This window comes from Marmota marmota, unplaced genomic scaffold, assembly GCF_001458135.2.
Source record: "Marmota marmota marmota unplaced genomic scaffold, marMar, whole genome shotgun sequence".
Taxonomy (NCBI): domain Eukaryota; kingdom Metazoa; phylum Chordata; class Mammalia; order Rodentia; family Sciuridae; genus Marmota; species Marmota marmota.
The window spans coordinates 16,134,990-16,160,814 of NW_026000048.1; the positions used below are offsets into that span (position 1 = coordinate 16,134,990).

A 25,825-nucleotide genomic window follows, 5' to 3' on the forward strand; every position below is an offset into this window, starting at 1 on the left:
CCCCCACCCACACACACACCTGAACTATTGGCTATCATATAGCTTCAGCTTAAATTAAAATTAAAAGATAATGATGTTCTGTCCTTTTAGCTAAGATCTAGTATAAAATTCAGAGACACTGTCAGTAAAATTTTAGAACTTTTATAGGACTTACAGCATAACTTTTGGAAAGTTACAAGGTACGTGATCAAGGAAGAACTTACAAAAATAGCATTAAAAATAATATTTTAAGCTTTTGAAATATACGGTTTAAACAAGAATGGGAAGTTATGCTCCACATATGTATGATATGTCAAAATACATTGTACTGTCATGTAAAACTAAAAAGAACAAATTTTTTAAAAAACAAATATAGGGTTTAAATTTTTTTTTATTTCAAAGTGCCTGAATCAATAAATTGATGAAATTAATAAAACAAGTTCAAAACTGTCCTTAAGTTAGTGCCTTAACTTTCAGTAGAGGATTTTAGTGTGAACATAACTTCCTTAGATTACCTTTGTTTATCCTCCCCTGAGAGACAGTGGCATTGGTATTATTATTTGAAGGATGAGGCATAAGTAGAATAAAACTGAGACACTAAATGCAAAAGAATAAGGTGGGTGGTTCTAAAAGAGAAAAGGTAATGGGTTACATTAGTGCTTCTCAGACTTTGACTGTGACAGACCTGAGAATCCTGTGGAAATGCAAGTTCTGACTCAATGCCCCAGGACAGGTCAGTACCTGCGATTTGAAAACAGAACATTCTGAGCTCTCTCCTGAGTCTGCCCTTGGACTTTCTTGTTTGTTTTTGTTTTGCTTTAGAGACAGATAACTTGCTATGTTGTCCAGGCAGGCCTCAAACTCCTGTACGCAAGCAATCCTCCCACTTCAGTCTCCCAAATAGCTGGGACCATAGATGTGCACCACCACTGTCCTGGTCTTTGTCTTTTCATTCACTCTCTGGAGGAATGGCCAGTTGGAATTTGAAAAGTACTTTAAGATTCTGCATCCTATAAGTACCAAAGCACTCTGAGACCTGAGCTCCCACCAGACCCTCTGCTGCCAGAAAAAGCTGTGACACTTTGCTTGCTTTCTCCTGGAAACCTCGGGAAGGTGTTTGCCATCATGGAGTTTCTTCTGCTCTCAGAATATGTGTAGTCCTCTGGTCTCAGCATTCTCAGCTGTTTGGTCCCCCAGCATCTAGAGGGCTGCCCAGGACACTCCCCTATAGCAGTTTTTCTCCAGTTTCTAGAAATTTCATAGTTCTTTTCTCTTTAAACGTTATCTCTGTCCTGTATTTCCCCCTTTATTCTCTCTGGGAGCTATATATTTAACATTCTCACTGTGGCCCTGCAGTCTTTAATTTTAATTGTTATTTTTACTATTTTCTATCCTGCTCACTTCTGGGCAATTTTCTCTGCTGTATCATCCATTTCCTCAGCTGTTTTAATCTATTGTCTCACCTGTCCAATGAGTTTTTTATTTCAACAATTATCTTTCTAATCTCAGAAGTATTCCTAGAAACTTCTTCCAAATCTGCCAGTTCATTACTGGGGATTTTTGTTTGTTTGTTTGTTCTGTTTTGTTTTAATATGCTTGTCTCTGAAACTGCATCTTTAATAAAGAAAAAAAAAGTGCTGGGGATTAAACCCAGGGCCCACATGAGCTAAGCAAGAATTCTATTACCAAGCTACATCTCCAGCCATGATGTTTCATCCTTTAAAACATTTTGTGCATAACTGCTCAAAATCTGTTTCTGGTGGTCTTAACCTCTGCAACTCCTGGTTTCTGAAATTTGCTGGGTCTCATGTCTGCTGACCCTCATACAGTGACCTGCCAAACCATTATGCACACCCAGACTTTGGGGGCAGCATGTTGATCATGGATCAATGCCTGTGCAAGGCAGAGGAAAGAAATAAGATTGGGCAGAGGGAGAAGTCACAGTGCCATTGTCCTGACGGAGCCTCAGCCACGCTGGTGGGCACTGTGGAGTATGAAAGCCAGAAGGAGCTGTACCTGTGGGCCATCCACAGCTAAGTGGCAAGGCATCTCTATAGAGATCTAATTATCACTTCTCCCTGGACCACACTTGCCTTGCTGAGTTCATTGCTTATCCTTATCTCTGGAAGGCCTTGGAAGGTCTCAGAGCCTGATTAAGGGGAGCTGTTTCCCCAGAGAGTTTTGTCTCTGCAGAGAAAGGTGCTCCCCATTCAGGACCCAACCAGCCCCCTTCACCCTCCTCACTGAGGTTTTCTGTGATGGGTTCTATCCAGCACCTCATGGCTGCTGCCACCTCTGCAGCCCACACTATCTGGGGCCCTGAACTCTCTACCTGCTCCTGGGCACACATGCTCCAATATCCACCCCCTCCCCACCTTGGTCCCAGGCTGTGTTACTCAGGACACAGCTCTGGGATATTTGAGGGCTGAGGGGACAGGTCTGGAACCCTCCAGTCTTTGATAGCAGCTAAAGCTTCCTGTTAGGCATTCCCCATTAGTTGTGATGCTCAAGCAGCCATTCTGCTTCTCAATTATAGTAAATTCGATCTGTGATCATGATAAAATACTTTTTGATATGTTTTATGAAGTTATTTCATTCTTGATGCTATTCATAGATCTTTATTGTAGCATGGAACAAATGGTATTAAGAGCAGCATTTGCATTTGCACATATTCTTTCTATCTTAATGCTAAGAATCGCTGTAAGCACCGCAAAAGAATGTGTGTTCCTTTTAAGCCTGGTTTTTCTGAAGCTTAAGAAAAGCAGTCGAGTTTTGTATTTACATTTGCTTAAATGAAGTCATCTTTATGTTCTTCTTTGAATTCAAAACTATTCAAAGCCAGAATACATTTTATTAACTGATACTTACAGACCATATCTCAAAACATACCAAAGCAGGGATTCAGGGGGTTTGGATTATTTATTTCTTTGGTCATTCTAAAACAAAGCAATCAGATTGGCTTGAGTCCTTCCTCCCCCTGCCTTTCTTCCTTTCTTCCTTTCTCCTTTCTCCTATCTTCACCTCACTCTTTCTCTCTGTTGTTGGGGTGGCCTGTAAACATAGCCAGAGGCACAATAAGGATTACAGATAATTTAACCTTTCAAAAACATTAAGTGAAACAAGACTTTACATTGAAGTATTAATTTGATGCTATATTAAATTGTCACTTCAAGCCTCTAAAAAAAAAAATGAGTGAAACGTGATAATAACAGCAATTTCCGAAAGCCAGAGCCCAGGTTCACACTATCACGCGGGGATATAAATATTTATCTGTTGGAGCACATTACTTAGAACCCTCTCTGCTGAAACCTTCAGTCAGCTGTGAATCTTTTAATGGCATTTCATTTTGCATGAGAAGAGCAACAAATCAGGGATTCATAATACTTGTTATTCTCAGTGACTGCCTAAGAGCAAAGAGAACTGAGATCTTGTGGCTGTTAACATTTTGTATGTTTTTGAAAGTCTGCTTCCATGATGTCAATTTATCAGTGCATCACAGTTGTAACAAGCCCACAGTTATACCAGAAAAAGTTCTAAGGAAACCAAGGAAGAAAGAAAATTGCCTTTATTGATGATACCATGACATCACTTATAAATAAATTTTTGAAAAAAAGACAGAAAACAGTAATGACTGTTAATGTTGAAAACAGCATTTATAGACCAAACATTACCAGCAAATGTAAGTTTCTAAGAACACTCTTAGAAAAAAACAGAAGCCCCTGCATGATAAATAACTGAAAGAGGTGACATGGCGTGCCCCACTATGAAAATAAAAGGGTGAACAATGCATAATAAAAAAAATTTTTTAAATGCAAACATAGCTAATGCAATGAATTTAATGTGGAGAATATGGAAGCTGACCCCAAAAACAATTGTGATTATTGATTGATTATTTGACTGCATATAAGGAGTATAATAAGAACAGATGATGATCAAGTTCACTTTTTAAAATTTGGAACTAAATATTGAGCACCTATTCAGAGGAAAGCTTAGTGTTATTGTTGCATTGCAAGCATCTGAAAGTCACTGCTACAGGTCAGATGCGGTGGCTCACGCCTGTAATCCCAACAGTTTGGGAGGTTTAGGCAAGGAGGATCACAAGTTCCAAGTCAGCCTCAGCAACTTAGTGAAACTCTAAGCAATTTAGTGAGACCCTGCCTCAAAATAAAAAAGTAAAAAGGGCTGGGGGTGTGGCTCAGTGGTTAAGTGCCACTGGGTTCAATCCCTGGTACAAAAAGAAATCTTTAGCACTTTATAGCTCCTGCAGTGTGCCAACAGACTGGTCCCAATGTGTTCTGTGACACTGGGGGTANTCATGATTCCTCCTAAAAGGTCTACCTCCTATCTTAATTAAGATACTTACCTGCAAGAAAGTCAAGCCAGGCTGAGTGTAGTGGCCCATGCCTGTAATCCCAGCCACTGAGGAGGCTGAGATGAGACAGGAGGATTATAAATTTGAGGACAGCCTCAGCAACTTAGTAAAGCCCTGTCTCAAAATAAAAAAATAAAATAAAAAAGGGCTGGGATGTGGTTCATAGGTTAAGTGCCCCTGGGATTCAATCCCTGAAAAAAAAAAAAAAAAAAAAAAAAAGTTTGAAAGTCATCACTACAGATTCCAGAAAGGGGCTTCTTTGATGTTGGAAAAGAATTTTGCTGCAAGAGACCTGGGGAGCACTGTAGCACAGAGAGCAATGTGTGGGGTGGAGGAAAGCCGGATCTGAGGAGCCACTGACAGGAGCGCTCTTGAATATTACATAGATGTGCCTGTCCTTTCCCTGGAGAATAATCTCTAGTCTAATGTGTGCTCCTAATTTCAGGCCACACATGTGATGCAATGGCCAGTGTTGCTAAATGTTGGCCCAACAGGGGCCTAATCTCCCTTGATGGCATCTGTTGAGCCTGTAAATTGAAATGTTGGTACAACAGGTAGGAAACCCCATTTTGATTCTGCCTTTTTGCCAGTGGAGAAGCTACAAGAAGACAGTGGTTGAACATGGAAGAAATATTTGTACTTTTCTTAAAAAATAATCTTGAGGATTAAATAGTTACTTTTCCATTCTTATAATATAGAAATTAATCTTGCAGAAGGGAGAAAGCAGCCATCCTTAGATTGTCTTATAATTGAATCAGTAATGTTAAAAAGAAGTGGGTAGATGCTGAGGATATTTTTAACTTATGAAAAAATGCTCATGCCAAATAATAGATTATTAAAAGAATAACATTATGGTGCCCCCAATGCACCCTTATTATTTTTGAAGCACTTATTCAAGTTATTTTGTTAATTTTTTTGTGATGTTTAAGTTCTTAAAGGGAACAGTCTCAGTTGTGAGCCTAAAAGCACCAGAAGGTAGAAATAACTTTTTTATGTTTCTTGTCTATATACAAAAATATTACCTTACTTGATACACAGATACATCAACATACGCAACATTATTCATCTTTGGAAGGTATTTTATGGAGATTCCTTAAAACTTAGAGTTTGCATCATGCATTTAAAATAAAACCATTTCTCGGAGATCATTTTAGGATCCCATCTGGTGCTCCATGGAAGTCTCCCTCCCTCCCTCCTTCCCTCCCTCCCTTTCCTGCCTTCCTTCCTTCTTCCTTCCCTGCTCCATTACCCCACTCCCACCCCTCCCCCCAGGTCTTGCTCACAGTGTTCTTCTTTTTCCTGCTTAAGCCATCTGTAGTCCCTGGGTCCCTCTCTTCCTGTTCTTAAGAGTGGGGCATCTTAAAAACAGCATGTTACTCCCTTGTTCACGTGCAGGACCCCCTAAGTACCACATCTAAGCAGTATTAAGACAGAAGACCCCTCCTCCTCTGCAGGGGTGAAAATAGGAAGGTGTCAAGGGGAGGGAGCAGACAGCCTTGGATTGCTGTGATCCTGCAGTTTAAAGAGGTCATTATTTATCAGTTTTATAAGTTCACACATTCTTGGGAAAGTTGGGACAATTTTAAGTGTGGATTCTATATAAACCATTGAGCATAATTCTTTGGTCTTATTTAGCAATAAATTATATCCCTCCTTCCCTTAAAGTTGTATTCCTCATGTGTGGCTTTATGGTGCAGAGAGTGCTGAAACACCCAGCAGTGCAGTTTCCCCAGACAATAAAAGCTCTAGAACATCCGCATTCCTTTCCAAGTTTACCCCTAGGTTAACCATGCAACAGTGGTTTTTATAAGATTAACATCCTTAAAGAATTATTTTGTGATACCTTCTTTTTCTTCTTTTATGATTGCCATATGCCTTTAACTACCCCCATCCCCCACATTTTTCTCATATCATATTCTTCATTTATCATAGCCATCATGCATCATGATAAAAACTCCTGGGCTTGTCTTTCATCACAAATCACGTTGGATTTTCTTCTGTTTTCAAATTCCAGAATCTTCACATTTACAACAGAGGTGAAAGTTATGGTATTAATTACGAACATAGTGGAGAATGTAGACATCTGTAAGAAAATTCTTAGGTTACTTTTTAAATTAGTTCCATTCATTTATTTGTCTAAGTCATTTATTAAGTACCCTTACATACTACGTCCCACCCACTAAGCACAGGAGATTTTACATTGAATAAAATTGACACAGTGCTACCTTTATGGAACTTATAATTGGCATGGAAACCTCATTAAACTAATTTTATTCTTTGTGAGTGTGAAACTCAATAGAAAGATTGTTGACTGGATATGATAAGCTTGGGAGGTACTGATAGAAATGCCTATTAACAGCATAGAATGGGATGAGAGAGCCTGCCGAGGTGGAGGCCCTGAGGAAATCCCACATTTCATGGGTACATACAGGAGGCAGAATTGACCAACAGGTCGGAAAAGGGTTGAGAGAATGAAAGGAAGAAAACCAGGAGAACATGGTATCCCAGAAGCCAAGGAAGAACGTCAGTCAGGAAAGATCCTAAACAACAGGGTCACTTGCTCAGAGAAACACTGAGAAGCGTCTGTACCGATATTTGACCACTTGAGGGTCGCTGATGATCTTAGTGAGAATAGTCACACTGAAGGGGAGGAGGGCACAATTCAGGAAGCAGTATGTTCCAGAATGGATGGGAGATAAGAAAGAACCAAAGTGTAGACAGATCTTTCCACAAGTTGTGAGAGAGAGAAAGTGACACCACAGATGAAGAGATGTGGGGTTAAAGAAAAGGGATTTTGTTTACTTTTATTTTTATTATAAACATTTTCAAACATTCAGAAAATTGGTACCCATCATCAAGTATTTAACAACTGACATTTTACCATGTTCATATTATTTTGGTTTTGTGCTGAATTATTTCAAAGTAAATGACAAACACTATTCCCTCTATGAATACTTTAATGTGCTTCTCTAAAATATATCTTATCACACTAACAACATAGACAGTTAATTCCTGATATCACCAGATACCCAGCGAGTGGAGTTCTCACATGTCCCCAGCTGCTCTCACAAGGCTAGTCCAGTCACTGCCAGACAGTTCTTCGTGTCACTGCATCCCTAATTGAAGGAGTGTTTTGATTTTTGTACTTGTTTTATGCTGAGAAGCTGCCAGAGGGACACAGGTTGAGGCTCCTGGGCTGGGAGGGGATGATGCCTGAGAACCCAATGAGATAGATCCCAGGATGGCACAGAGCCTGGCCGTGGAAGGAGCTCCACCATCACCCCTCCCACTAGAGCATGGGGTGGGCTGTGGAGCCACACTGCAGCTGCTGGGAGATTTGGCAACAGGAAACCAAGACTATGTAAACTTCTGGGTGTGAATTTTATTTTATTTATAAGGTACATAGGGACGAGAACCAAGTCTGTTCCCTGCTGTATGGTTGGCACCACTCAGTGCTAGACATTTAACGGATGTTTAATAAGCATTTTTAATATGAATTTATGAATGGATATTAAGAGCAGGGGGTGGTTAAGGTTTGAGGAAAATGTAAAAATTTCAATTTACAAATAATATTTCCGTACTGCTTTTAATGCTTCAGGCTCTGTTCTAAGAATTTTGTAATCAATTTAGTTTTCACAGAGACACTATGCATTAAGTACTATTCTTACCCCTATTTTCCAGATGCAGAGAGATGAATAACTCTCACCCAAGTTCACAAAGCTAGTGACTGGTGTTGAGGGCCCAGCTAAAGCCATGAGCTTGAATTTACAATCTCACTGGTTTGGGGATCACCTCTAGCACTCTCTACGTGCAGGAGTCCTTGTAGATATGCTCATGTGTGTTAGGAGTTTGTGTGTGGCATCTCCAGAGTCAGCTGGTGATGAATTTAACAGACTTCTTTTCATTAACACCTGCACATAGCAGCATGTCGTGCCTGAAGTACAGTGGACCCCAACCCTGGCTTCACAGCCCCAGCTCACTCTTGCTTTACTAAAAGGCAGCAGTGAATCCTTTTCCTAGCGTCCCCACACACAAATACAGTGAATGGGTAGAATTTTCTGTTCCGCAAAATTTTGACGTTTCAGTGCTCTCTAAACTTTTAACACTAACTACATCTTGGCAGCATTGAATTCTAATAGATAGGCTTTGATATGATCTACGGCTTTGTACATGGGTATACTCAGGAGTTTGAAGTTCATTTAATCTGTATTTTTCAAGATGTTCGCCAAAGAGCCCACAGGTGAGCCATGCCTTTGAGAACAAGTACACGTTGACACACTGTTGACGGATTAGATGAAATCTGATCTGATTTTTCATTGTAGAAATTTATCTAATCGTAAAAGTAGGGAAGTTGTAGAATGTAATCTGTATGGGGTGTTTTTCCCTTTAAAAAAAAACAAAAAACATGTCCATAATGTCCCATATAACACTGGAAGGATTGCTTTAATGTATTCGGCATGATCATGGTTAGCGTCCACTGTGAGCCAGGAATTCTGAGACTCTGCAGAGGTTTTAATCAAAGAGATATTCTCCACTGGCAGAACTTCTTACTGGTTGTCCAGGATGAGAATTCTATGACAGAACAGCACAAAAAGGAGTTGAGAAGCCAGTGCCCAGGGCAGTGGTGTATCTTATGGGCCTGAAATAACTACCACACACACAAAGAAAAATACCTACCACAGAATCCCTCTCAGAGCATACCCCCAGGACAGGGCTGGGTTTGGAGCCAAAACTCCAAAATAGGAATAACATTAAAATTAAAATTTCTTCTTCTTCTTCTTCCTCTTCCTCTTCTTCTTCCTCTTCCTCTTCTTCTTCCTCTTCTTCCTCTTCTTCTTCCTCTTCTTCCTCTCCTTCTCCTTCTCCTTCTCCTTCTCCTTCCTCCTCCTCCTCCTCCTAATTGAACCCAGGGGTGCTTATTTACTGAGCCACATCCACAGCCTGTTTTTACTTTGCATTTTAAGACAGGGTCTGTCTAAGTTGCTGAGACTGGCTTTGAACTTGTGATCCTTCTGTCTCAGTCTCCCAAGCTGCTGGGATTACAGGAATACACCCTGAGCCCAGCTAAAATTTCTTAACAGGGTTATGAAGGAAAATTATTGCCATCATCTGCAGCTGGAGGAAGACTGTATTTCAATACACAGCTTTGTATGAGGTATTTTAACATACCGTTATTGTCATCCCCACAACCACCTTCAAGGTGGGATTATGGTGCTTGTTTTCTGGGGAGGAAAAAAAATGAAACTACAGTGCAGAGTGATTTAGTTCCTTACACAAGATTCCACAGCTAGTAAATGGCAGCCTGAAGACATGCGTGCATGTCTCTCTAGTTTGCAAACCTTCCATCTTTTTACCTCACTTACACAATAGAGATGCCCACAATCTCTGTTAAGGCCCATTCGACCACCTTTCTCCAGGTGGGAAACAACAACCCTTTTTATTTTCTAGATCACATGTGAGACATTTTCTTTTCAGCCAAGCACTATCTACCACCTGTTATACATTAGTAAAATGCAAGTGGATTTATTATGTTTTGAAAGGAAAGAAATAGAAAATGTTCTATTCATCTGATTTCAAATAACAAGCTAAGATGAAACTCTACTCAGAAAATACATCGAATTAAATATATAGCTCAATTATTGTCAGTAAGAAAAAGTGTGGTGCATAGCATGTTTAAAATTTGTCAAAACTCGGGTGGCCAAAATTAAACCCAGATGCTGATGTTGTTCATCTTCAATGATAAAAACTAAGGCTCTTTAATTCATAAGATAGTTAAATGTTAACAGGGTTTACCACTAAGAAGTTTGGTAGAACATCCTAATTATTTTTATTAAATGTTGATTGTAAAGGGGAAAAAAAAGAAAATTTCAAGCCATGTAATTTTTTATAAAGGATCAAAATTTCCCAAAATACAACCATTACCATTAGACAAGCATTCTTCCAGGCATTTCTGTATAAATATGCACAATGCTTATGACGTTCACAGTATAGGAATCATGGTATTCATACTGTTTATTATCCTGGAGATTTAACACACATGTCATGGATATAAAAGGGCTTAATGGGAATCTTCTTTTGTCCCCATTTTAAAGAAAGAAAAATGTAGCTTTCCTTTGAAAACCGTTAATAAAGAGCTACTTTCCAGGAGAAGTAGCTCCATCTTGTGGCCCTTTGGGGTATTATCATTAAAGACTTCCGGTCATGTTGTGTTTTTGCAACTTTTTTTTTTTTAGTGTGTATGTGNGGGGGGGGGGGGGGGGGGGGGGGGGGGGGGGGGGGGGGGGGGGGGGGGGGGGGGGGGGGGGGGGGGGGGGGGGGGGGGGGGGGGGGGGGGGGGGGGGGGGGGGGGGGGGGGGGGGGGGGGGGGGGGGGGGGGGGGGGGGGGGGGGGGGGGGGGGGGGGGGGGGGGGGGGGGGGGGGGGGGGGGGGGGGGGGGGGGGGGGGGGGGGGGGGGGGGGGGGGGGGGGGGGGGGGGGGGGGGGGGGGGGGGGGGGGGGGGGGGGGGGGGGGGGGGGGGGGGGGGGGGGGGGGGGGGGGGGGGGGGGGGGGGGGGGGGGGGGGGGGGGGGGGGGGGGGGGGGGGGGGGGGGGGGGGGGGGGGGGGGGGGGGGGGGGGGGGGGGGGGGGGGGGGGGGGGGGGGGGGGGGGGGGGGGGGGGGGGGGGGGGGGGGGGGGGGGGGGGGGGGGGGGGGGGGGGGGGGGGGGGGGGGGGGGGGGGGGGGGGGGGGGGGGGGGGGGGGGGGGGGGGGGGGGGGGGGGGGGGGGGGGGGGGGGGGGGGGGGGGGGGGGGGGGGGGGGGGGGGGGGGGGGGGGGGGGGGGGGGGGGGGGGGGGGGGGGGGGGGGGGGGGGGGGGGGGGGGGGGGGGGGGGGGGGGGGGGGGGGGGGGGGGGGGGGGGGGGGGGGGGGGGGGGGGGGGGGGGGGGGGGGGGGGGGGGGGGGGGGGGGGGGGGGGGGGGGGGGGGGGGGGGGGGGGGGGGGGGGGGGGGGGGGGGGGGGGGGGGGGGGGGGGGGGGGGGGGGGGGGGGGGGGGGGGGGGGGGGGGGGGGGGGGGGGGGGGGGGGGGGGTGCTGCACACCTATCCCATATTTTGGCAACAGTGTCAGCCCTGGGGCTTGTCCAGTACACAGGATGGAAACTGCACAGGACCAGAGACTCCATCACTAGGTCTATGGAGCCAGTGTGAGCTCCATGGTAGCCAGGGCCCCTTCACACCCCTGCTCTTGTGGGCAGTTTAACTCTAAGTCTTAATGTCTTGGTGAGAAACAGAAAGCCTATGCTTCTAACACAAGGCTTTCTACAATTTCCTCTTTAATCTTGACGTCAGCAGCATTAAAGAAGCTGATCTTAGTGACCAACTCACTTTCCCTCCACCACATAAAGTCCACCAGGACTTCTGAAGTGGAAACAGAGGCCCCAGGTACAAGGGAATTTCAGAAAGGACCAATTGCTTGTGCTAATACCTTGCACCATCATCAAGTTTTTGACTTGACAAACTAGTTTAGAATGTTATGAAAAAAATCTTTGCAGATAAAATTGAGTTTTCTAACCTGTGTCTGTATCTAATGGGTGAGTAGTACAAATGCAATCATTTTCTGTAAATAGATATTTAATAGTTGCAGGTTTTTGCCTTGTATAAGCACCTGAGGCAGAAAATTTGTGTTTAACATCTAAATGAGCATCTTTTGATTGGAGATTTCCTTTTTCTTTCTCTCCTGTGCAGTACATAGTGGAATGTCATGGGATCACCCTTCTTCCCCAGTTCTTGGGCATGTACCGGCTTAATGTTGATGGAGTTGAAATATATGTGATTGTTACAAGAAATGTGTTCAGCCACCGTTTATCTGTATATAGGAAATACGACTTAAAGGTGAGATTGACTTTATTTTCATTAAATGACTCAAGCTTATTCATTCATGTACTAAATGTTGTAATTGATTATAACGAGTGTTTAGGAGGCACCCAGAGCTTAAAACTACCAGGAAATTAGCAATGCATTCCTTTGGGTAAAACAATCAGTACTTACTGACTTACCAAAGACACTGTACATATTAGAGATGTTGTATCTCTTTACTCAACATCAGCCGCCTACTGGGCACTGTCGTAGGTGCTGGGAATAGCATGATGAACAAAACAAACCGAACCTGCTCTCAAGGAGGTAGCATTCTGGGGGGTAAAGGCAGACAGTAAGAGTAATAAGTAAGCTACATCATCTATTAGGAAAGTGTCAAGTGTTTAGATAGAAACAAAGAGCGGGAGGGATGTAGGTTTAAATAGGGCATCAAGGAAGATTTAGCTGACAGGATGACATTAGAGAGACTTAAAGATGAAGAGATGAGCCAAAGGAAGAACATTCTTGGCCTTAAGCTTTGAAGACTTTTCCCCAAGACTTAGAGTGAGGAGGGCCTCAGGAAATTTTGAGAGTACAGTGATGTGTTCTGACTTCCAGAAACACTGACTCAATGGGAGAATGCCCAAGTTAAAGACTGTCACTTTATGACCTGCCTGCATGACCAATCCAGCTTGGGGGTCATTTTATAATTTATAAAGTTTTATTGGAATGTTGCCTTGCCCATTGTTTCTGTATTATCTGTGGATACTTTTGCACTGTGATGGTGGAGTTGAGCAGTAACTATAAGGACCATTATAGACCACAAAGACTTGATTATCCTCGGACCCCTGGAAAAGTTTGCCTATCTCTGTTCTATAGCAGTTGGTGCTCAAGATTTTTAGTCTTATAACCCTTTCATGCTCATAAAAGAAGCCCCCAAAAAGCCTTTCCTTTATGTAGATTGTGTCTATAGAGATTTATAATAATAGAAGTTAATATGAGAAATATTTGTTTTAATTTATTTTAAATAGTAAAACCATTATACATTAACATATTTTATGAAAATAAAAGGAAAAACAGTGAGTAGCATTGCTTTACAATTTTTGTAAATCTCTATAATGTCTGAATTAATATGGAATATCATATCTGATTGTACTATCAGTTTAACACGATGTTATTTGATTTCAGTAAAGGAAGAAAATCTGACCTTCCTTCCTGGGAAGGAAAGGGGTGTGTTTTAATGACTTTTTCACATAATTGTAGATATTCTTCTTTAATACTACACCAAAACTTGACAGTTGGTTATTTCTCAAAACATAGTTTCACTGTGGAATCTGATATCATATCATTGAATATTTTGTGCTCTTTATATTAAAATCCATTGGTCTGTTTGTACACATATGTAATTTTCTATTAGGAACATATTAGTTCCCTAAGTTATGTGGTTCTTCCAAATATCGGCACATTTCATTATTTCGTATCAAAAAAAGTCATATTAATATCATCACCAATCTCATTGGGAAAGTCTTTCATGTACTGGGAAGCTGGCAAGCTCAGGGTAGATATCAGTTCTTCAAAATTCTGGTTTTCTCTTAAAAGGTCTTTTATCATTATCAACAAATTGTGAAATGAGAGCACATAGCTCCCCAGCACACACAGGCGTCTGGCAGCTTTGTTCACATTTGAACAAACATTTGCCAGTTTCTCAGAGATAAACAAATACAGATTGTCAGTTTTTCTTTCAAGTAAAAATATTGTTTCATGAAAAAGGTGGCTAGTTCAGCTCATAACTGAAGCCATCACAGAAATGGTTCTTGAGAAACATTCTTTCTTTATAAACAAAAGTGCTTCATGCATACTTCCGCACAGAATAATGGAGGGGTATACTCCGTGGTCAAGATCTAAAGCAATTTATTTTAGTGCTTCATCAAGGACATTCTTAAGTGATGAGGTTTGTTTTGTTGTTTTTAAATGAGCAATATATCTAGTGCCGCTCTGTGCTTGTGGGCTAAGCTGCCGACAGTTTTGTCCACTGATGTTTTTGCAGTATTCGTGTAAATATCAAGACAGTAAAAAGACTAGTAAAGTCTCCGTATTATAAAAGTACTCGAATCATTAAAATCAGTTTCGACTCTGCAGCCCCCAGGTTCTCAGCCACACTGAGAAATGCTAGTCCAAGTGAAGGAAATCTAGGCTCATCTCCCAGACCCGCTGCATCAATCTATCACTTACAGCCTTGCGCTCTTGCCTCCAAGTCTTAGCTCAAGCCATTTTGTTTCCTTGGAATTGTCCCTTGGGAAATCCCAGTCACCTTCCAGGGCTCCTGCTAGCACCAGCTCTTTCTTGAAACCTTTGCAGAGCTGCTCAGCACATTCAGTCTGTGTGCTAGTTTGACTGTCCCATGTCAGAAAGCCAGAGTGACCTCTGAAAGCATATATGCCAGGGCTTTCTTTTTGTGTGATGCTAGGGATTGAACTCAGGGCTTCTCCCGTGCTGGGCAAGTGCTAGCCACTGATTACACTCCCTGCCCCACGCATGTGCGGGTTTTATGGGTTGATAGCTGTATGCAAGTTGCTGAACCTTTATGAGTCTTAGTTTCTTCATCTGTTAAAACAGGGATGAGTTTACCTGTGTTTATAAGGTTGTTGGGAGGATTAAATGAGATACATATGTGTGCCATCCAGAGTAAGGCACAGCTTGTAACTGTTATCCCATCCATTTTGCTAGCATGTGAGCACCTTCAAAGTGGGCTGTGGTTGTTGTGTTTTTGTTGTTGTTGTTGTTGTTTTTGCAGTGCTGGGGATGGAAGCCTTGGCCTCATTTATGCTATGCAAGCACTCTACCACTGAGCTGCATTCCCAGCCAATCCTATTTAATTTTTGGCCCCCAAAATGCCTAATTTGGGGCCTCCTACAAGTAGGCATCTAGTAACATGTCTTGGTGTAAGTTATAATTGTAGATTGGATATTATTTTTTAAATTTTGCCTTACATTTCATAATTTCATCTCCCTAAGTAAATTCTGCACAGTAGGAAGATTACAAGTTCAAGGCCAGCCTGAGCAACTTAGTGAGACCCTGTCTCAAAACAAAATATAGAAAGGGCTGGAGATTAGCTTAGTGGTAGAGTACTTGTCTAGCATGCACAGCCTTGGGTTCAATTCCCAGTACTGCAAAATTAAATAAATAGATAAATAGATTGTGTGCTCCTCTGACTTGTCCCCAAGAACCAGTAGCATTTTCTGTGCTGCACCCGTAAGGTCTCTCACATCCACAGTGCTGGGGACACTGGGCATCAGGGGAGTGGACACTGACTCTGGGGGACTGCAGCCTAGTCTTGGTCTCCTACCCACCCCTTCAGCCCAAATGTCTTCATGCGTGAATTTCAGGCCACTTGCATCCCTATCAACACCTGAGCTCTCTAAGTAGCAGAGCTGGGAGCTACTTTCATTTTGCCCAAATCAAATATAAGATCCCTCAATGGTTGGCTAACCTTAGTATTCCAAGGCAATAGCTGCAGTCTAGTTAACAAATAGTTTGACTGGCCTATTGTAGCTCAGGTGTCCAGTACAGGGTTTAGGGGGACCATCATTGATCTGTGATCCTTCTCCCACTTACTCAGCAAACACCTGCTGTGGGTAAAACATCCCAATAGAGAAAAAAGAATAAGTAATGATTGTTGTGTTAACATATTTAGGAATATACTGGACCATTTGTGTCTTGGCTTCTCTTTTGAATTAAAATTTTCCACAAAAAAAGAAAGACAAGAAAAGGGAAGTTTCTCTGCTTGAACTGTACCCCCCAAAGCCTCCCTGTTGGCATCTGGGGTGAATTTGGTTGTCTTGGACACCCAGAGCTCTCAGGCATAGTTTTGAAAATGTCTGCAGTAGACTAGACACTGCTGCGATCAAGGACTGTGTTTTCTTCCACTTTGTACCTCTCTGCTCAGCATAGGGCCTGGAACAAAAGAGGTACAAGTAAATGTGTGTCTTTGAAGGAATCTCCAAAGTAAAGGGATCAGTAAGTGCCCACAGGGGACTTTCTTAGTGTGAGCAAGGAGAAACTGCCCCTCAGTAACTCTAACACATGAGAGGAAACAGTGAGTGTTGTAGAGAAGGCAGTCCAAGGGTTAGGATGTGCCCTCATCCAGAAGATGTGATGCAGGGAAAAAGCACTTAATGCCCTGGCAGTCACCACAGCCAACTGATGACCCCGTTCCCCTTTGAAAATACTAAGACTAACCGATGTCTGGCAATGAATGTAGTTTTGATCCAGTACTTAAGTTATTGCTCAAGTGATTGTCAGGTTTTCTGACTTCTACTAGGTGGATATGAACCAGAGAAAGATGGACCAGTTAAGGACAACAGGGGTGGGGTTGAAGAAGAGTGTTCAGTAGACAAGAACACCTACAGGGAGGCCCCAGATGAGGCTGAGAGCTGTGTTGGGGAGGGAAGAGGAGCTCATGTGGAAGGAGCCTTGGAGCAGAACAGTACTCAATGAATTCTCAGCTCTGCCCATGACCATTTTCATATTTAATATGTTTGATACTTGCTGCCTGGTGTGTGCACATTTTTTATTATTTCTTTGTGTTTCAGGGCTCTACAGTGGCTAGAGAAGCTAGCGACAAAGAAAAGGTAAGCCTTGTGCCATTCTCAGTGTGTGCCTGGCCATTGCTGGCTCCATCCCTCTAGTGTTAATTCTTTTTTCACATCTTCCATCACTGATTCTTCCCATTTCCTTCACATTTTTGAATTGAGGACTATTCTCCTTCAATTCCTTTCCTCGGATTATTGAATAATGAAATAGTTATTAGTTGTAAGTGTAATTGAAAAAACCATTTCACGTGCTACATGTGCTGAAAACATAGTTACCTGCATAGTGAGCATAGATGGCAGCTGTAGCTCCTGTTCTCCTGCAAGTCCAGGACCGAGTCCCCAAGGCCACTTTACCACTTACTACCCAGATGTGACCTTTAATAAGTTTCATGACCATTCTAAATCTTTATTTTCTCACCTGTAAAGTGTTGGCTTAGAGGAGCTTCCAAAATCCTTTCTAACTAAGATAGGAAGTAGGGCATGGTGTACACCTGTAATCCCAGCTACTCAGAAACCTGAGGCAGGAAGATCACAAGTTCAAGGCTAGCCTGGGAAACTTAGCAAAACCCTGTCTGGGAGTGGGGGTGGGAAGAAATTTTATATATATATATATATATGACTGCTTAAAAATTAGGGATAAAGAGAACATATTTTTTAAAAATACTTTTCTGATTAGAGGCATAGGCAACTTGAAGGGTCAGTTTGAATAAGAATTTGAATTTGAATTGAGAAATTTGAATTGAGAAATCAATTCTTATATGTAAATCTAAACTAACCCAAATCAACACATGCTTATATGAAAGGTACTTCTGGATTCTTATCGTTTCCTACACTCTAGCTTCAGGAGTGCCTTTTCTTAACTATTCCATTTGAAAGACAGATTCAAGATTTTTGTTTAAACTTTCATCTTAAATTAAATTTTTAGCATGTCATTCCGTTTTGATTTAAATTTTATAAATTTGCTCATTTGCTTTCACTTATTCACTCAGAAGTGTTTGTGAATATCTTCATGATTAGTGTCCCAGCTTCAGAGGCTTAAATATTCGGCCACCCAGACATATCCATCAGGGGGCATTGCCAGTAAGTAGGAAATAGTGGTATCTTGTGAACTGTGATAGAGAGCTTAGAGCGTGTAGCAAGAGCATCTGACTCAGGCTGGGCAGGGTCAGGCAAGAACTTCCCAAATGAGGTGATGTTTAGAAACCTGATAAATAAGGAAGAGTGAGCCAGAGGACGAGGTGAGGAAGAGCAGCAGGTGCTGAGGCCCAGGGGGTACTCCATGTTAGCTGGAGAAAGAGATGAGCCCACTGGGAAAAGAGGGCCAGTTGGAGAGACTGATGGGGTGCCCCCAAGAAGATGGGGCCTGAGCTGGTATGATGTACATGTATATAATACAGAGAAATTTGGAGAGAAAGATCAACAGAACTCAGAGATGGAATACAGGTGGTGACTAGGACCTGGGAATTCCAAGAGGGAAGGGAATTCAGGATGACCTCTGCATTTCTGGGTTGGACAGTGAGTAGCGATTCTTTGCACTCACTGAAATCCAGCATAGCAGAAAGGATGGTCAGCAAAGAGAGGAGTACATGAAGTCACCCATCAAGAATGTGTGGAGTAGAAGAGAAGCATATATAGACCAGCCCAGAAGAACATCACCATATAAGGGGAGGTCCAAGAAGAGAGTCCTGAAAAAGGACAACCAGAGACAGGAAATGAGCATTCTGGATCATTTGCACAAATACTTCTTGAGTATCTCTGATGAGCAAGCATTTTGCCAAATATTGTAGGAAATGCTTCAGGAACAAGATGGGGCAGTCCCCACCCTCATGAAACTTGCACTCTAGTATAATGTCCCAGAAACTAGAGGAAGAGAACTTTCTAGAATTTGATATTGAATGCTTTTGTAAGGCCAGGTAGGATAAGCACTGAGAGTTGTCCCCTGCATTTATGAAGAGGGAAATTTCTGGGGATCTGGTTGAGGGAGATGGGTGGGAGCAAAAGCCAGATCCCAGTAGTACATGAAGAGGTGACGGAAAGAAAAGGAAATGGGTTCTCCTTTACCCATTTGTGTTCTTAATGTGCTTTAGTGGGATGTGTGCTTTTACACTTCAGTCCCAGCGCAAGTCACTTTATAGACAATGGCTTTAGCCCTAAGAAGCAGCAATGATGCCTGCCAACTTCCAAGCTGCTCTAAGTGAGCATGTCAAGTGCCAAACACTTAAGCAAGCAACCTCTGAGCAGCTCAGCAGTTTAATATCATTGGGATTTTCTCTTAGGAGAAAATATATGATTGCAAGAGCCACACATACTCTTTGACATCCTAACCCCATGCCAACCTAAGTGAGAACTGTGGACACGCTGATGTTCCTATTCCATGTCAGTTGCTCTGTTTTTTCTTTATCCCCAAGTCCCTTAAGATTACTATGAGCAGCATCAGTTTCCTCTGTTGGTTTTGATTTCTTCAGGTTCAATCCACAGGGCCGGATCTGCTCCTATGATAACCAGTGCCAAGAAAAGACAGTTGCGGCTAATGGTATGATAGCCGCTGAAGGCTAAATCATAACACATGAGCATGTAGGAGGGAAAGCCACAACTATGTGATACCTTATAGCTGTGAGATTTCCCCAGAAGCAGAATGTGCAGTTCCCTGTGTCCCTCTCCAGTGTTCTGCCCACAGGTCTCTCTGCTTTCTAGAACCCTGTGCCATTAACCACAGTTCCACTGCCCTGAACCAAAAAAAGTTCAGCCCCTTGCCTGGTGTAGATTTCTATGGAAAGAAATAAGAATATAGAATTTGTTTGAGCAGAAACATTTTCTCAGGACTCTGCTAGGCTGCTTTTTGAATGTGTGACCTTCTTTCCTCTCAATATCTCCTTTGGAGGTAGCTTTAGAGAAAGGGCAAACCCAAGAGGGTTTCAGATCAGGGTCCAGCTTTCACCTTACCTAGGGTAGTACCCAGGCAGCCTCACACAGCTCATGGCAAATGCAGAAACCCTGCCTTGATCTGGGATTTTTTTTTTTATATTAGTTTCAGTGTTTTGAGAATTGTAGAGGTGAGCAATAATAACAGATGTTTTTTGAGTAAAAGCTATATGCCACAGACTATTTTGAATCATACATGAATTTGGTCATGTCCAACCACCAGATGAGAAGGCTTGCAATTATTAATTCCTTTGAGTGCCAGAGTGACTTCACAGACAGGTTCAGTAACTTGTCCTAGGTCCCACAGTTAGGAAGTGACAGAGCCAGAGTTGGATCCCAGTGCTCCAGCACCAGAGCCCATATTTCTAACCTCTGTACCATTCTGTCTTCTAAATATTCAGGAGTGTTTCTTTCCCACCCCCTCTCTCTGTGTCTTCTTTCTTTTAAGGATATATCAAAAATTCATGTTAATTCCATTAGCCATGAAAATGAATGAGGAAAACTTTACTACATTGACGGAAACATTGTGAGAGAGTTAAATACATGCTACAACAGGTCATCCTGGGTCTTTTTTTTTTAAGTAGTAAAATAAGTCATTTAGTGTCATACTATGTTGGCAAAACAACTCTTTTGAGAAGTTTGAGTGTTTGAAGTGTGCATTTTTGGACCCAGAGTCTTTCTTCCTGTATCTTATACTGTGTAAACATTTGAAATTGTCCACACTGTTGACCTGAGAAAGAATCCAGTGCTCCATACTTTTTTGGGGGCTTAGGTTTTTGATAGCTCTTCTTCCCCAAAAGGCAGAGGCTCCACAAGGACACCTCATCTGTCATTGTACATTACAGATGCTCACTGGAAGGGTAGAGGAGAAATATATGTATGGAAAGTAAAAGTAATGCAATTAATAATCCATGGTAGGAGTGGGCCCTGGCAGCAGAGCATCTCCTCTCTTATAGCAGAAACATTTTGTTAAACTGTAATAGATTACGTAAAATTCATTAGTGGAGCTGATCTCTTTTTTTAAAAAAAAACTTTGGATTTTTAAACTATGAAAAAAATTTTTTGCTCACGTTTTCTGCCAACTTTCATGTTTTCTTTTATAATCAGCTAATATTTTTGACTCTTTCAAAAAAAACATAAAATTCTTTTGTCTTCACAAATAAAACCATAAATGCTATCAAAACAATCACTGCTATCTTTGGTTTGAAATATTTGGGGAAGGCTAAAAATATTTGTTTTCTGCATCTTAATCTTTTAGAAATGAAAGCAAGTGATTTGCAAGAAAATTATTCTCATTGCTATCGTTGTACAATGATGTTCTCTTCAAATGATGGTTACAGTGCAAAGAACGATTTTCATAGAGAGTCTCCATTGACATGGCTTAATTAGTAATCTCAATTCTTCTTAGGTTTTCTTTCATTGGAATCATTATAACTGTTTTAATTTCCCATACTTTTAACTTGTTGATGACAAGTTTTGAAACTGTCATTTCAAATATTTAGTGATATAGGTGCAGACAAGTCCCATCCCTTGGATTTCAGCTTGACACATAATTAGTGTGATTTGCATTAGCATAATAATGAAGATGGAACAGAAGGAAATAAAGAAGTTATATTCTAACAATAATGGGATCACTTTCATGGCAACAAGTATCAGAACATGCATGTACAGATGTCTGGAATTTTTTTTAAAAAGAGCAGAACATTACTTTTTTTTTTTTTTTTTTAACCATTGTCAAATTCTGACAGCTGCTATGACTTGTTTTATTCTTTAATTCTTTCCTTTTTAATGGAAGGGCATCTTCCATTCATGGCTCCAGCAGTTTCGCCTCCTCTAAATGAGACAGAGAAATGCGAATCTCCCTGGTGGTCGATCTTTTCACAGCTGCGCTGCAATTCCAGTGTGACATCAAATTAGTAATTATAGCTGAGCGGACTGCTTTTTACAAATGACAGTCTTAGCATGCTGCCAGCTAGCAAGCTACTCAGCAGGGAATCCAGGGAAGTAAAAGAAAACATAACTGGACTCACTTGATCTCTGGGGGATTTGACCTGACTCTTTAAAAAGCCCATGTTCTTGAGAGAGAGAGTCCTGGGGATTTATACAAATATGCATTTTGTTCATCGTTCTGCACAGTTCTTCTCAAAACTCATGTCTGATTTTATTAGGTAAAGTAAAGCCTGTGTAATGGAGTCATAGGGTCACAATAAGAAGATTCCTTTTAACACACAGCCTTCTCCCTGGAACCCATTTGAAAGAAAACAGCTGCCCTGCAATTGGCATTTGTGTAACTATATTGGCAATAATCATTGTTGACACTTTGATAATGGGCTACAAAAAGCCGCCTTGTCGATTCTTATGCATTGTGAATTGCACTAGCAATTAAGAGACTGTCACCATCTCTGACATTTTACCTATTACTGACTGAAGGTTTGGGAGAATTAAGCATTAATACCCTTACATCTAAAAATGCTTTCCTAAACCAGTTTTCAGCATTTCTTTTGTGATCTTTAAATTGTAACAAATTATAATTAATTACCTCTATCTGGTCCTTCAGACTGCAGTCAAAGGCAAGGTAACAAGGGTGGCAGGCCCCTATAGAAGGTACAAAAGCACAGCAGTGCTTCCTTCTGGAAGTCTTCCTTTTCCTCTCCATTAAAAAGACCTGCTTTTCCACTGTAGGCAAGTAATCAGTTAAAAAGAGATTGCCACGGTTTTCAACCCTCAATTCAACTAATGCTTTAACCTTGTTCTGTAAAATTTCTTTTCTCCCAAGAAACAGAAGGGAGCATCTCTCTCTGCCAGCAATGTTAGGAACACCTATCCCACCACCCAAAGCACAGGGCAAAGTCCCCCTCCTGGGCAGAGGCAGGACTTGTTTCTCAGACCTTAAAGGCAACCCTAGTGGGGCTGGGGATGTGGCTCAAGCGGTAGTGCACTCCCCTGGCATGGGTGAGGCCCGGGTTCGATCCTCAGCACCACATACAAACAAAGATGTTGTGTCTGCTGAAAACTAAAATGTAAATAAAATATATATATATATATTAAAAAAAAAAAAAGATTACTGCCTCTAAAACCTATTTAAAAAAAAAAAAAAAGGCAACCCTAGTAACTTCTGCCTCCTGGACCAGAGATGTTTTATAAAAGGGAGTGGGAGTTTGTGGGCAAAGGCACCAAACAGAAGATCAGGGAATCTGAGTCCCATCCCTGGGGGAAGGAGACATGTGCCATTAATGGAAGTTTGAGATTTGGGGAAAGGTCATTTAATTTTGTCCTCATTTATAAAATTAAAGGATTTGAGTGTATCATTGGTTCTCATGCTTTCGTGTTTATGAGAATCTCTTGTTTCAAATGAAGCTTCTCTGGACCCTCCTTCAGAAATTCCATTCAGCAGTAGACTTCACTTAGGGAAGTCCTAGACTTAACAGTCGCTAAAAACTCCTCTGTTCTACATAAGATTCAAGCGATAGCTATTACAAACGCAAAAGTGTCCTGTACCATTATAACAGCAGATGTCTAAGCAGGCCATAAGAACTCTACCTGCAAACCAAGAGGGTGTTCTAGGAAATGCGTTTTCTGGAGGGTTTGGTTTTGTGCTGGGGATTGGATCCAGGGACCATACATGCTAAGCATGCTAAGTATGGCTGGGGCTACCCCCACCCCCAGCCAGGAAGTAGGGGTTTTCAACTTCAGTGCATTTGGAATTTTTCCTGACTAGTAAGTGTGGCATGTGAACAAAGAGAGAGACTATCATCTTACAGATTTTTCTCTTAGATTACAGCATTAAAGTCCTCAAGCCTTTTGGACTTACTGGCTTAGAGTGATATATAAACTCTAAATTACCTTAATTTTTATTTCACTAGATGAACTCAAGACACTCACAAGCACATATGGAACAATGCTGTTAGTTAATGGAATTATTTTAAGATAACAGCTTTTTCAGTTGGTTCTAGAAAATCTTGAAGTAGAAAGAAGACATGAAATTTAATGTTGCCTGAATTTAAGCCAAACTACTACAGATGTATAATCCTTGTAATAATAAAATAATTAGTATTAAGCCAGAAACAATAGGACTTAGCAGACTCCTTAAGTTTTCAGCCTTTGATATTTGGATTACCACTGTATGCAACAGTCTTCTGACCAGATGGGAACAAAGCTATTTCAAAGGTTCTCTTTTTGTAGGTCCTACATGCAGATCAGTGGTCACATCACTGCTTGTGGAGGAATACCAAACTATCACTTTGGCATTGCCACCTATACTTACATTTATAAGAGTATGAAAATATCAGAAAAGGAGTCAATTATCACATTTTACATATCAGCTTAAATTTTTTGAAGATTAAGCCATGTATGGTGGTGCACACCTGTAATCCCAGTGACGAGGGAGGCTGACACAGGAGGATCAAAAGTTTAAGTCCAGTCTCAGCAACTTAGTGAGACCCTGTCTTAAAAAGGGCTGAGGATGTAGTTCAGTGGTGAAGTGACACTGGGTTCAATCCCCAGCAGCCTGTGTGTGCGCTCACACACACATACACACACACAAAGAATTTTTGAGAAAATAACCAACAGTTAGGCCTCACCAGCTTTAACAATTCAAAACAGCAGAATTATAGCAAAGTTTATCCAGTTTTGTGCCTCTTAATTATAGCACTGTTTCACAAGAATTTCGAGGTGTATCTTCTTTCCATTTTTTACATATATACAGGCACACAGATTCAGAATTAGAATCACAGAACTTTCACACATGGATGATGGTCACAGATGTGTACATTCTCACTGTTTTCTTTATGGAAATTAGAAGTTAGTAATGAGCTATTGGATCATATTGCAAACCAGGAACTTATGTAGACCTTCTGTTTATATCGTTAAGGGAGGCTATGATATGTGCTTTTGTGAGAAAACACCTGTTATCTTTGCTGCTTCTGAAAGAACTTTATCCACATTCACTAATTTGCCTTTGCATGTATCAAATTTGTGGCTTAGCTCTTTTGGGAAGCAGAACTGATTTTATTATAAATCTCTACCATCTCTTGTTACCCCAAAATTGATACCACATATATGATGTTATTCCATCAAATTATTTTTATCCTGGCTCCAGTGTAAGGATTATCTGAAATTCTCCCTCTGACAGAAATGCTTCAGGAGTGTATTTTCAAGTTCATAGGCTCTGATTTTTATGAAGTTTTTTGGCAAGCATGGTAAAAGAAGTTTTATTCTGTTTCCCAAGTTTATTTTCATTTAGGTGGACTTGGAATAACAAGTAAATCGGGAACATAAGCAGTCCCTAACATAAGACAATAATTAGTATATATATTTTAAGTCGTGCGTGCAGCTGAGAGGGTCACAGTATCAGCCCATCAAAGGGACACCATGCAGCAATCTTTGACATCAAGGTTTACAATTAGATTTTTTTAAATGGTTTACTAAATGAGTACATTGAACAAAAGTTCATTTCATTCTAAAATACAAGTCCTTTAATCACAGAGTATTATGATATATATCATCCTTTGCATTGAAACCTTCTGGTGCCAAAATCCTGTTTGCATTAAACACTCAAGTGTGACCGGGTGCATTCCATCTTCCCAGTAAGGTTTATATCCAGACTAAAACAAAAACTTGGCTCTGTATTACAGAGATGTGGGCTTCGTGCACTTTAATAACTTGTATTTTTTACTTTCTTGTTCTGTTGTTAATGGTCATGTACAATACAGTTGGCTCTTTTTCTTACAAAGTGTAGAATGATAATAAAATCCAGTATTAATTTAGTTTGAATTCTGTATTTTAAAGTCATGTTTCTGACCATAGTCACTAAAACAAAATTCCCTTTCAAATTTCTGGTTTTATTGAACCTTAAGATATCCTATGATGCTATCTTCCACATAAATGACAGCAGTTATACATCAAATCTCAGAACCAAATTGAATAACTGCCACATGCACATGCGCGTGCACGCACGCGCGCGCACACACACACACACACACACACACAAAATGGGGTAGGTCCCATTTGAAATAAATATATTTAAATCCTTTCAGTAACACTCTGTTGTGTTGGTTTTCAGAGATTCCACAAAAATTCATAGTAATTTGAAATTTTTAAATATAAAAGTGCTAAGTATTTTTATATTAAACA

At 41.4% G+C, this 25,825-nt stretch overlaps 1 protein-coding gene across 1 annotated transcript in view; it reads left to right on the top strand.

Moving 5' to 3' along the window:
• Pip4k2a (phosphatidylinositol-5-phosphate 4-kinase type 2 alpha) overlaps positions 1-25,825 on the top strand; it is a 65,261-nt gene that overhangs the window by 23,677 nt on the left and 15,759 nt on the right. The window contains exons 4-5 of the mRNA XM_048812712.1: positions 12,072-12,218; positions 16,772-16,810. Of these exons, the coding sequence (XP_048668669.1) occupies positions 12,072-12,218; positions 16,772-16,810 (186 nt within the window). The remainder of the gene's footprint in view (positions 1-12,071; positions 12,219-16,771; positions 16,811-25,825) is intronic.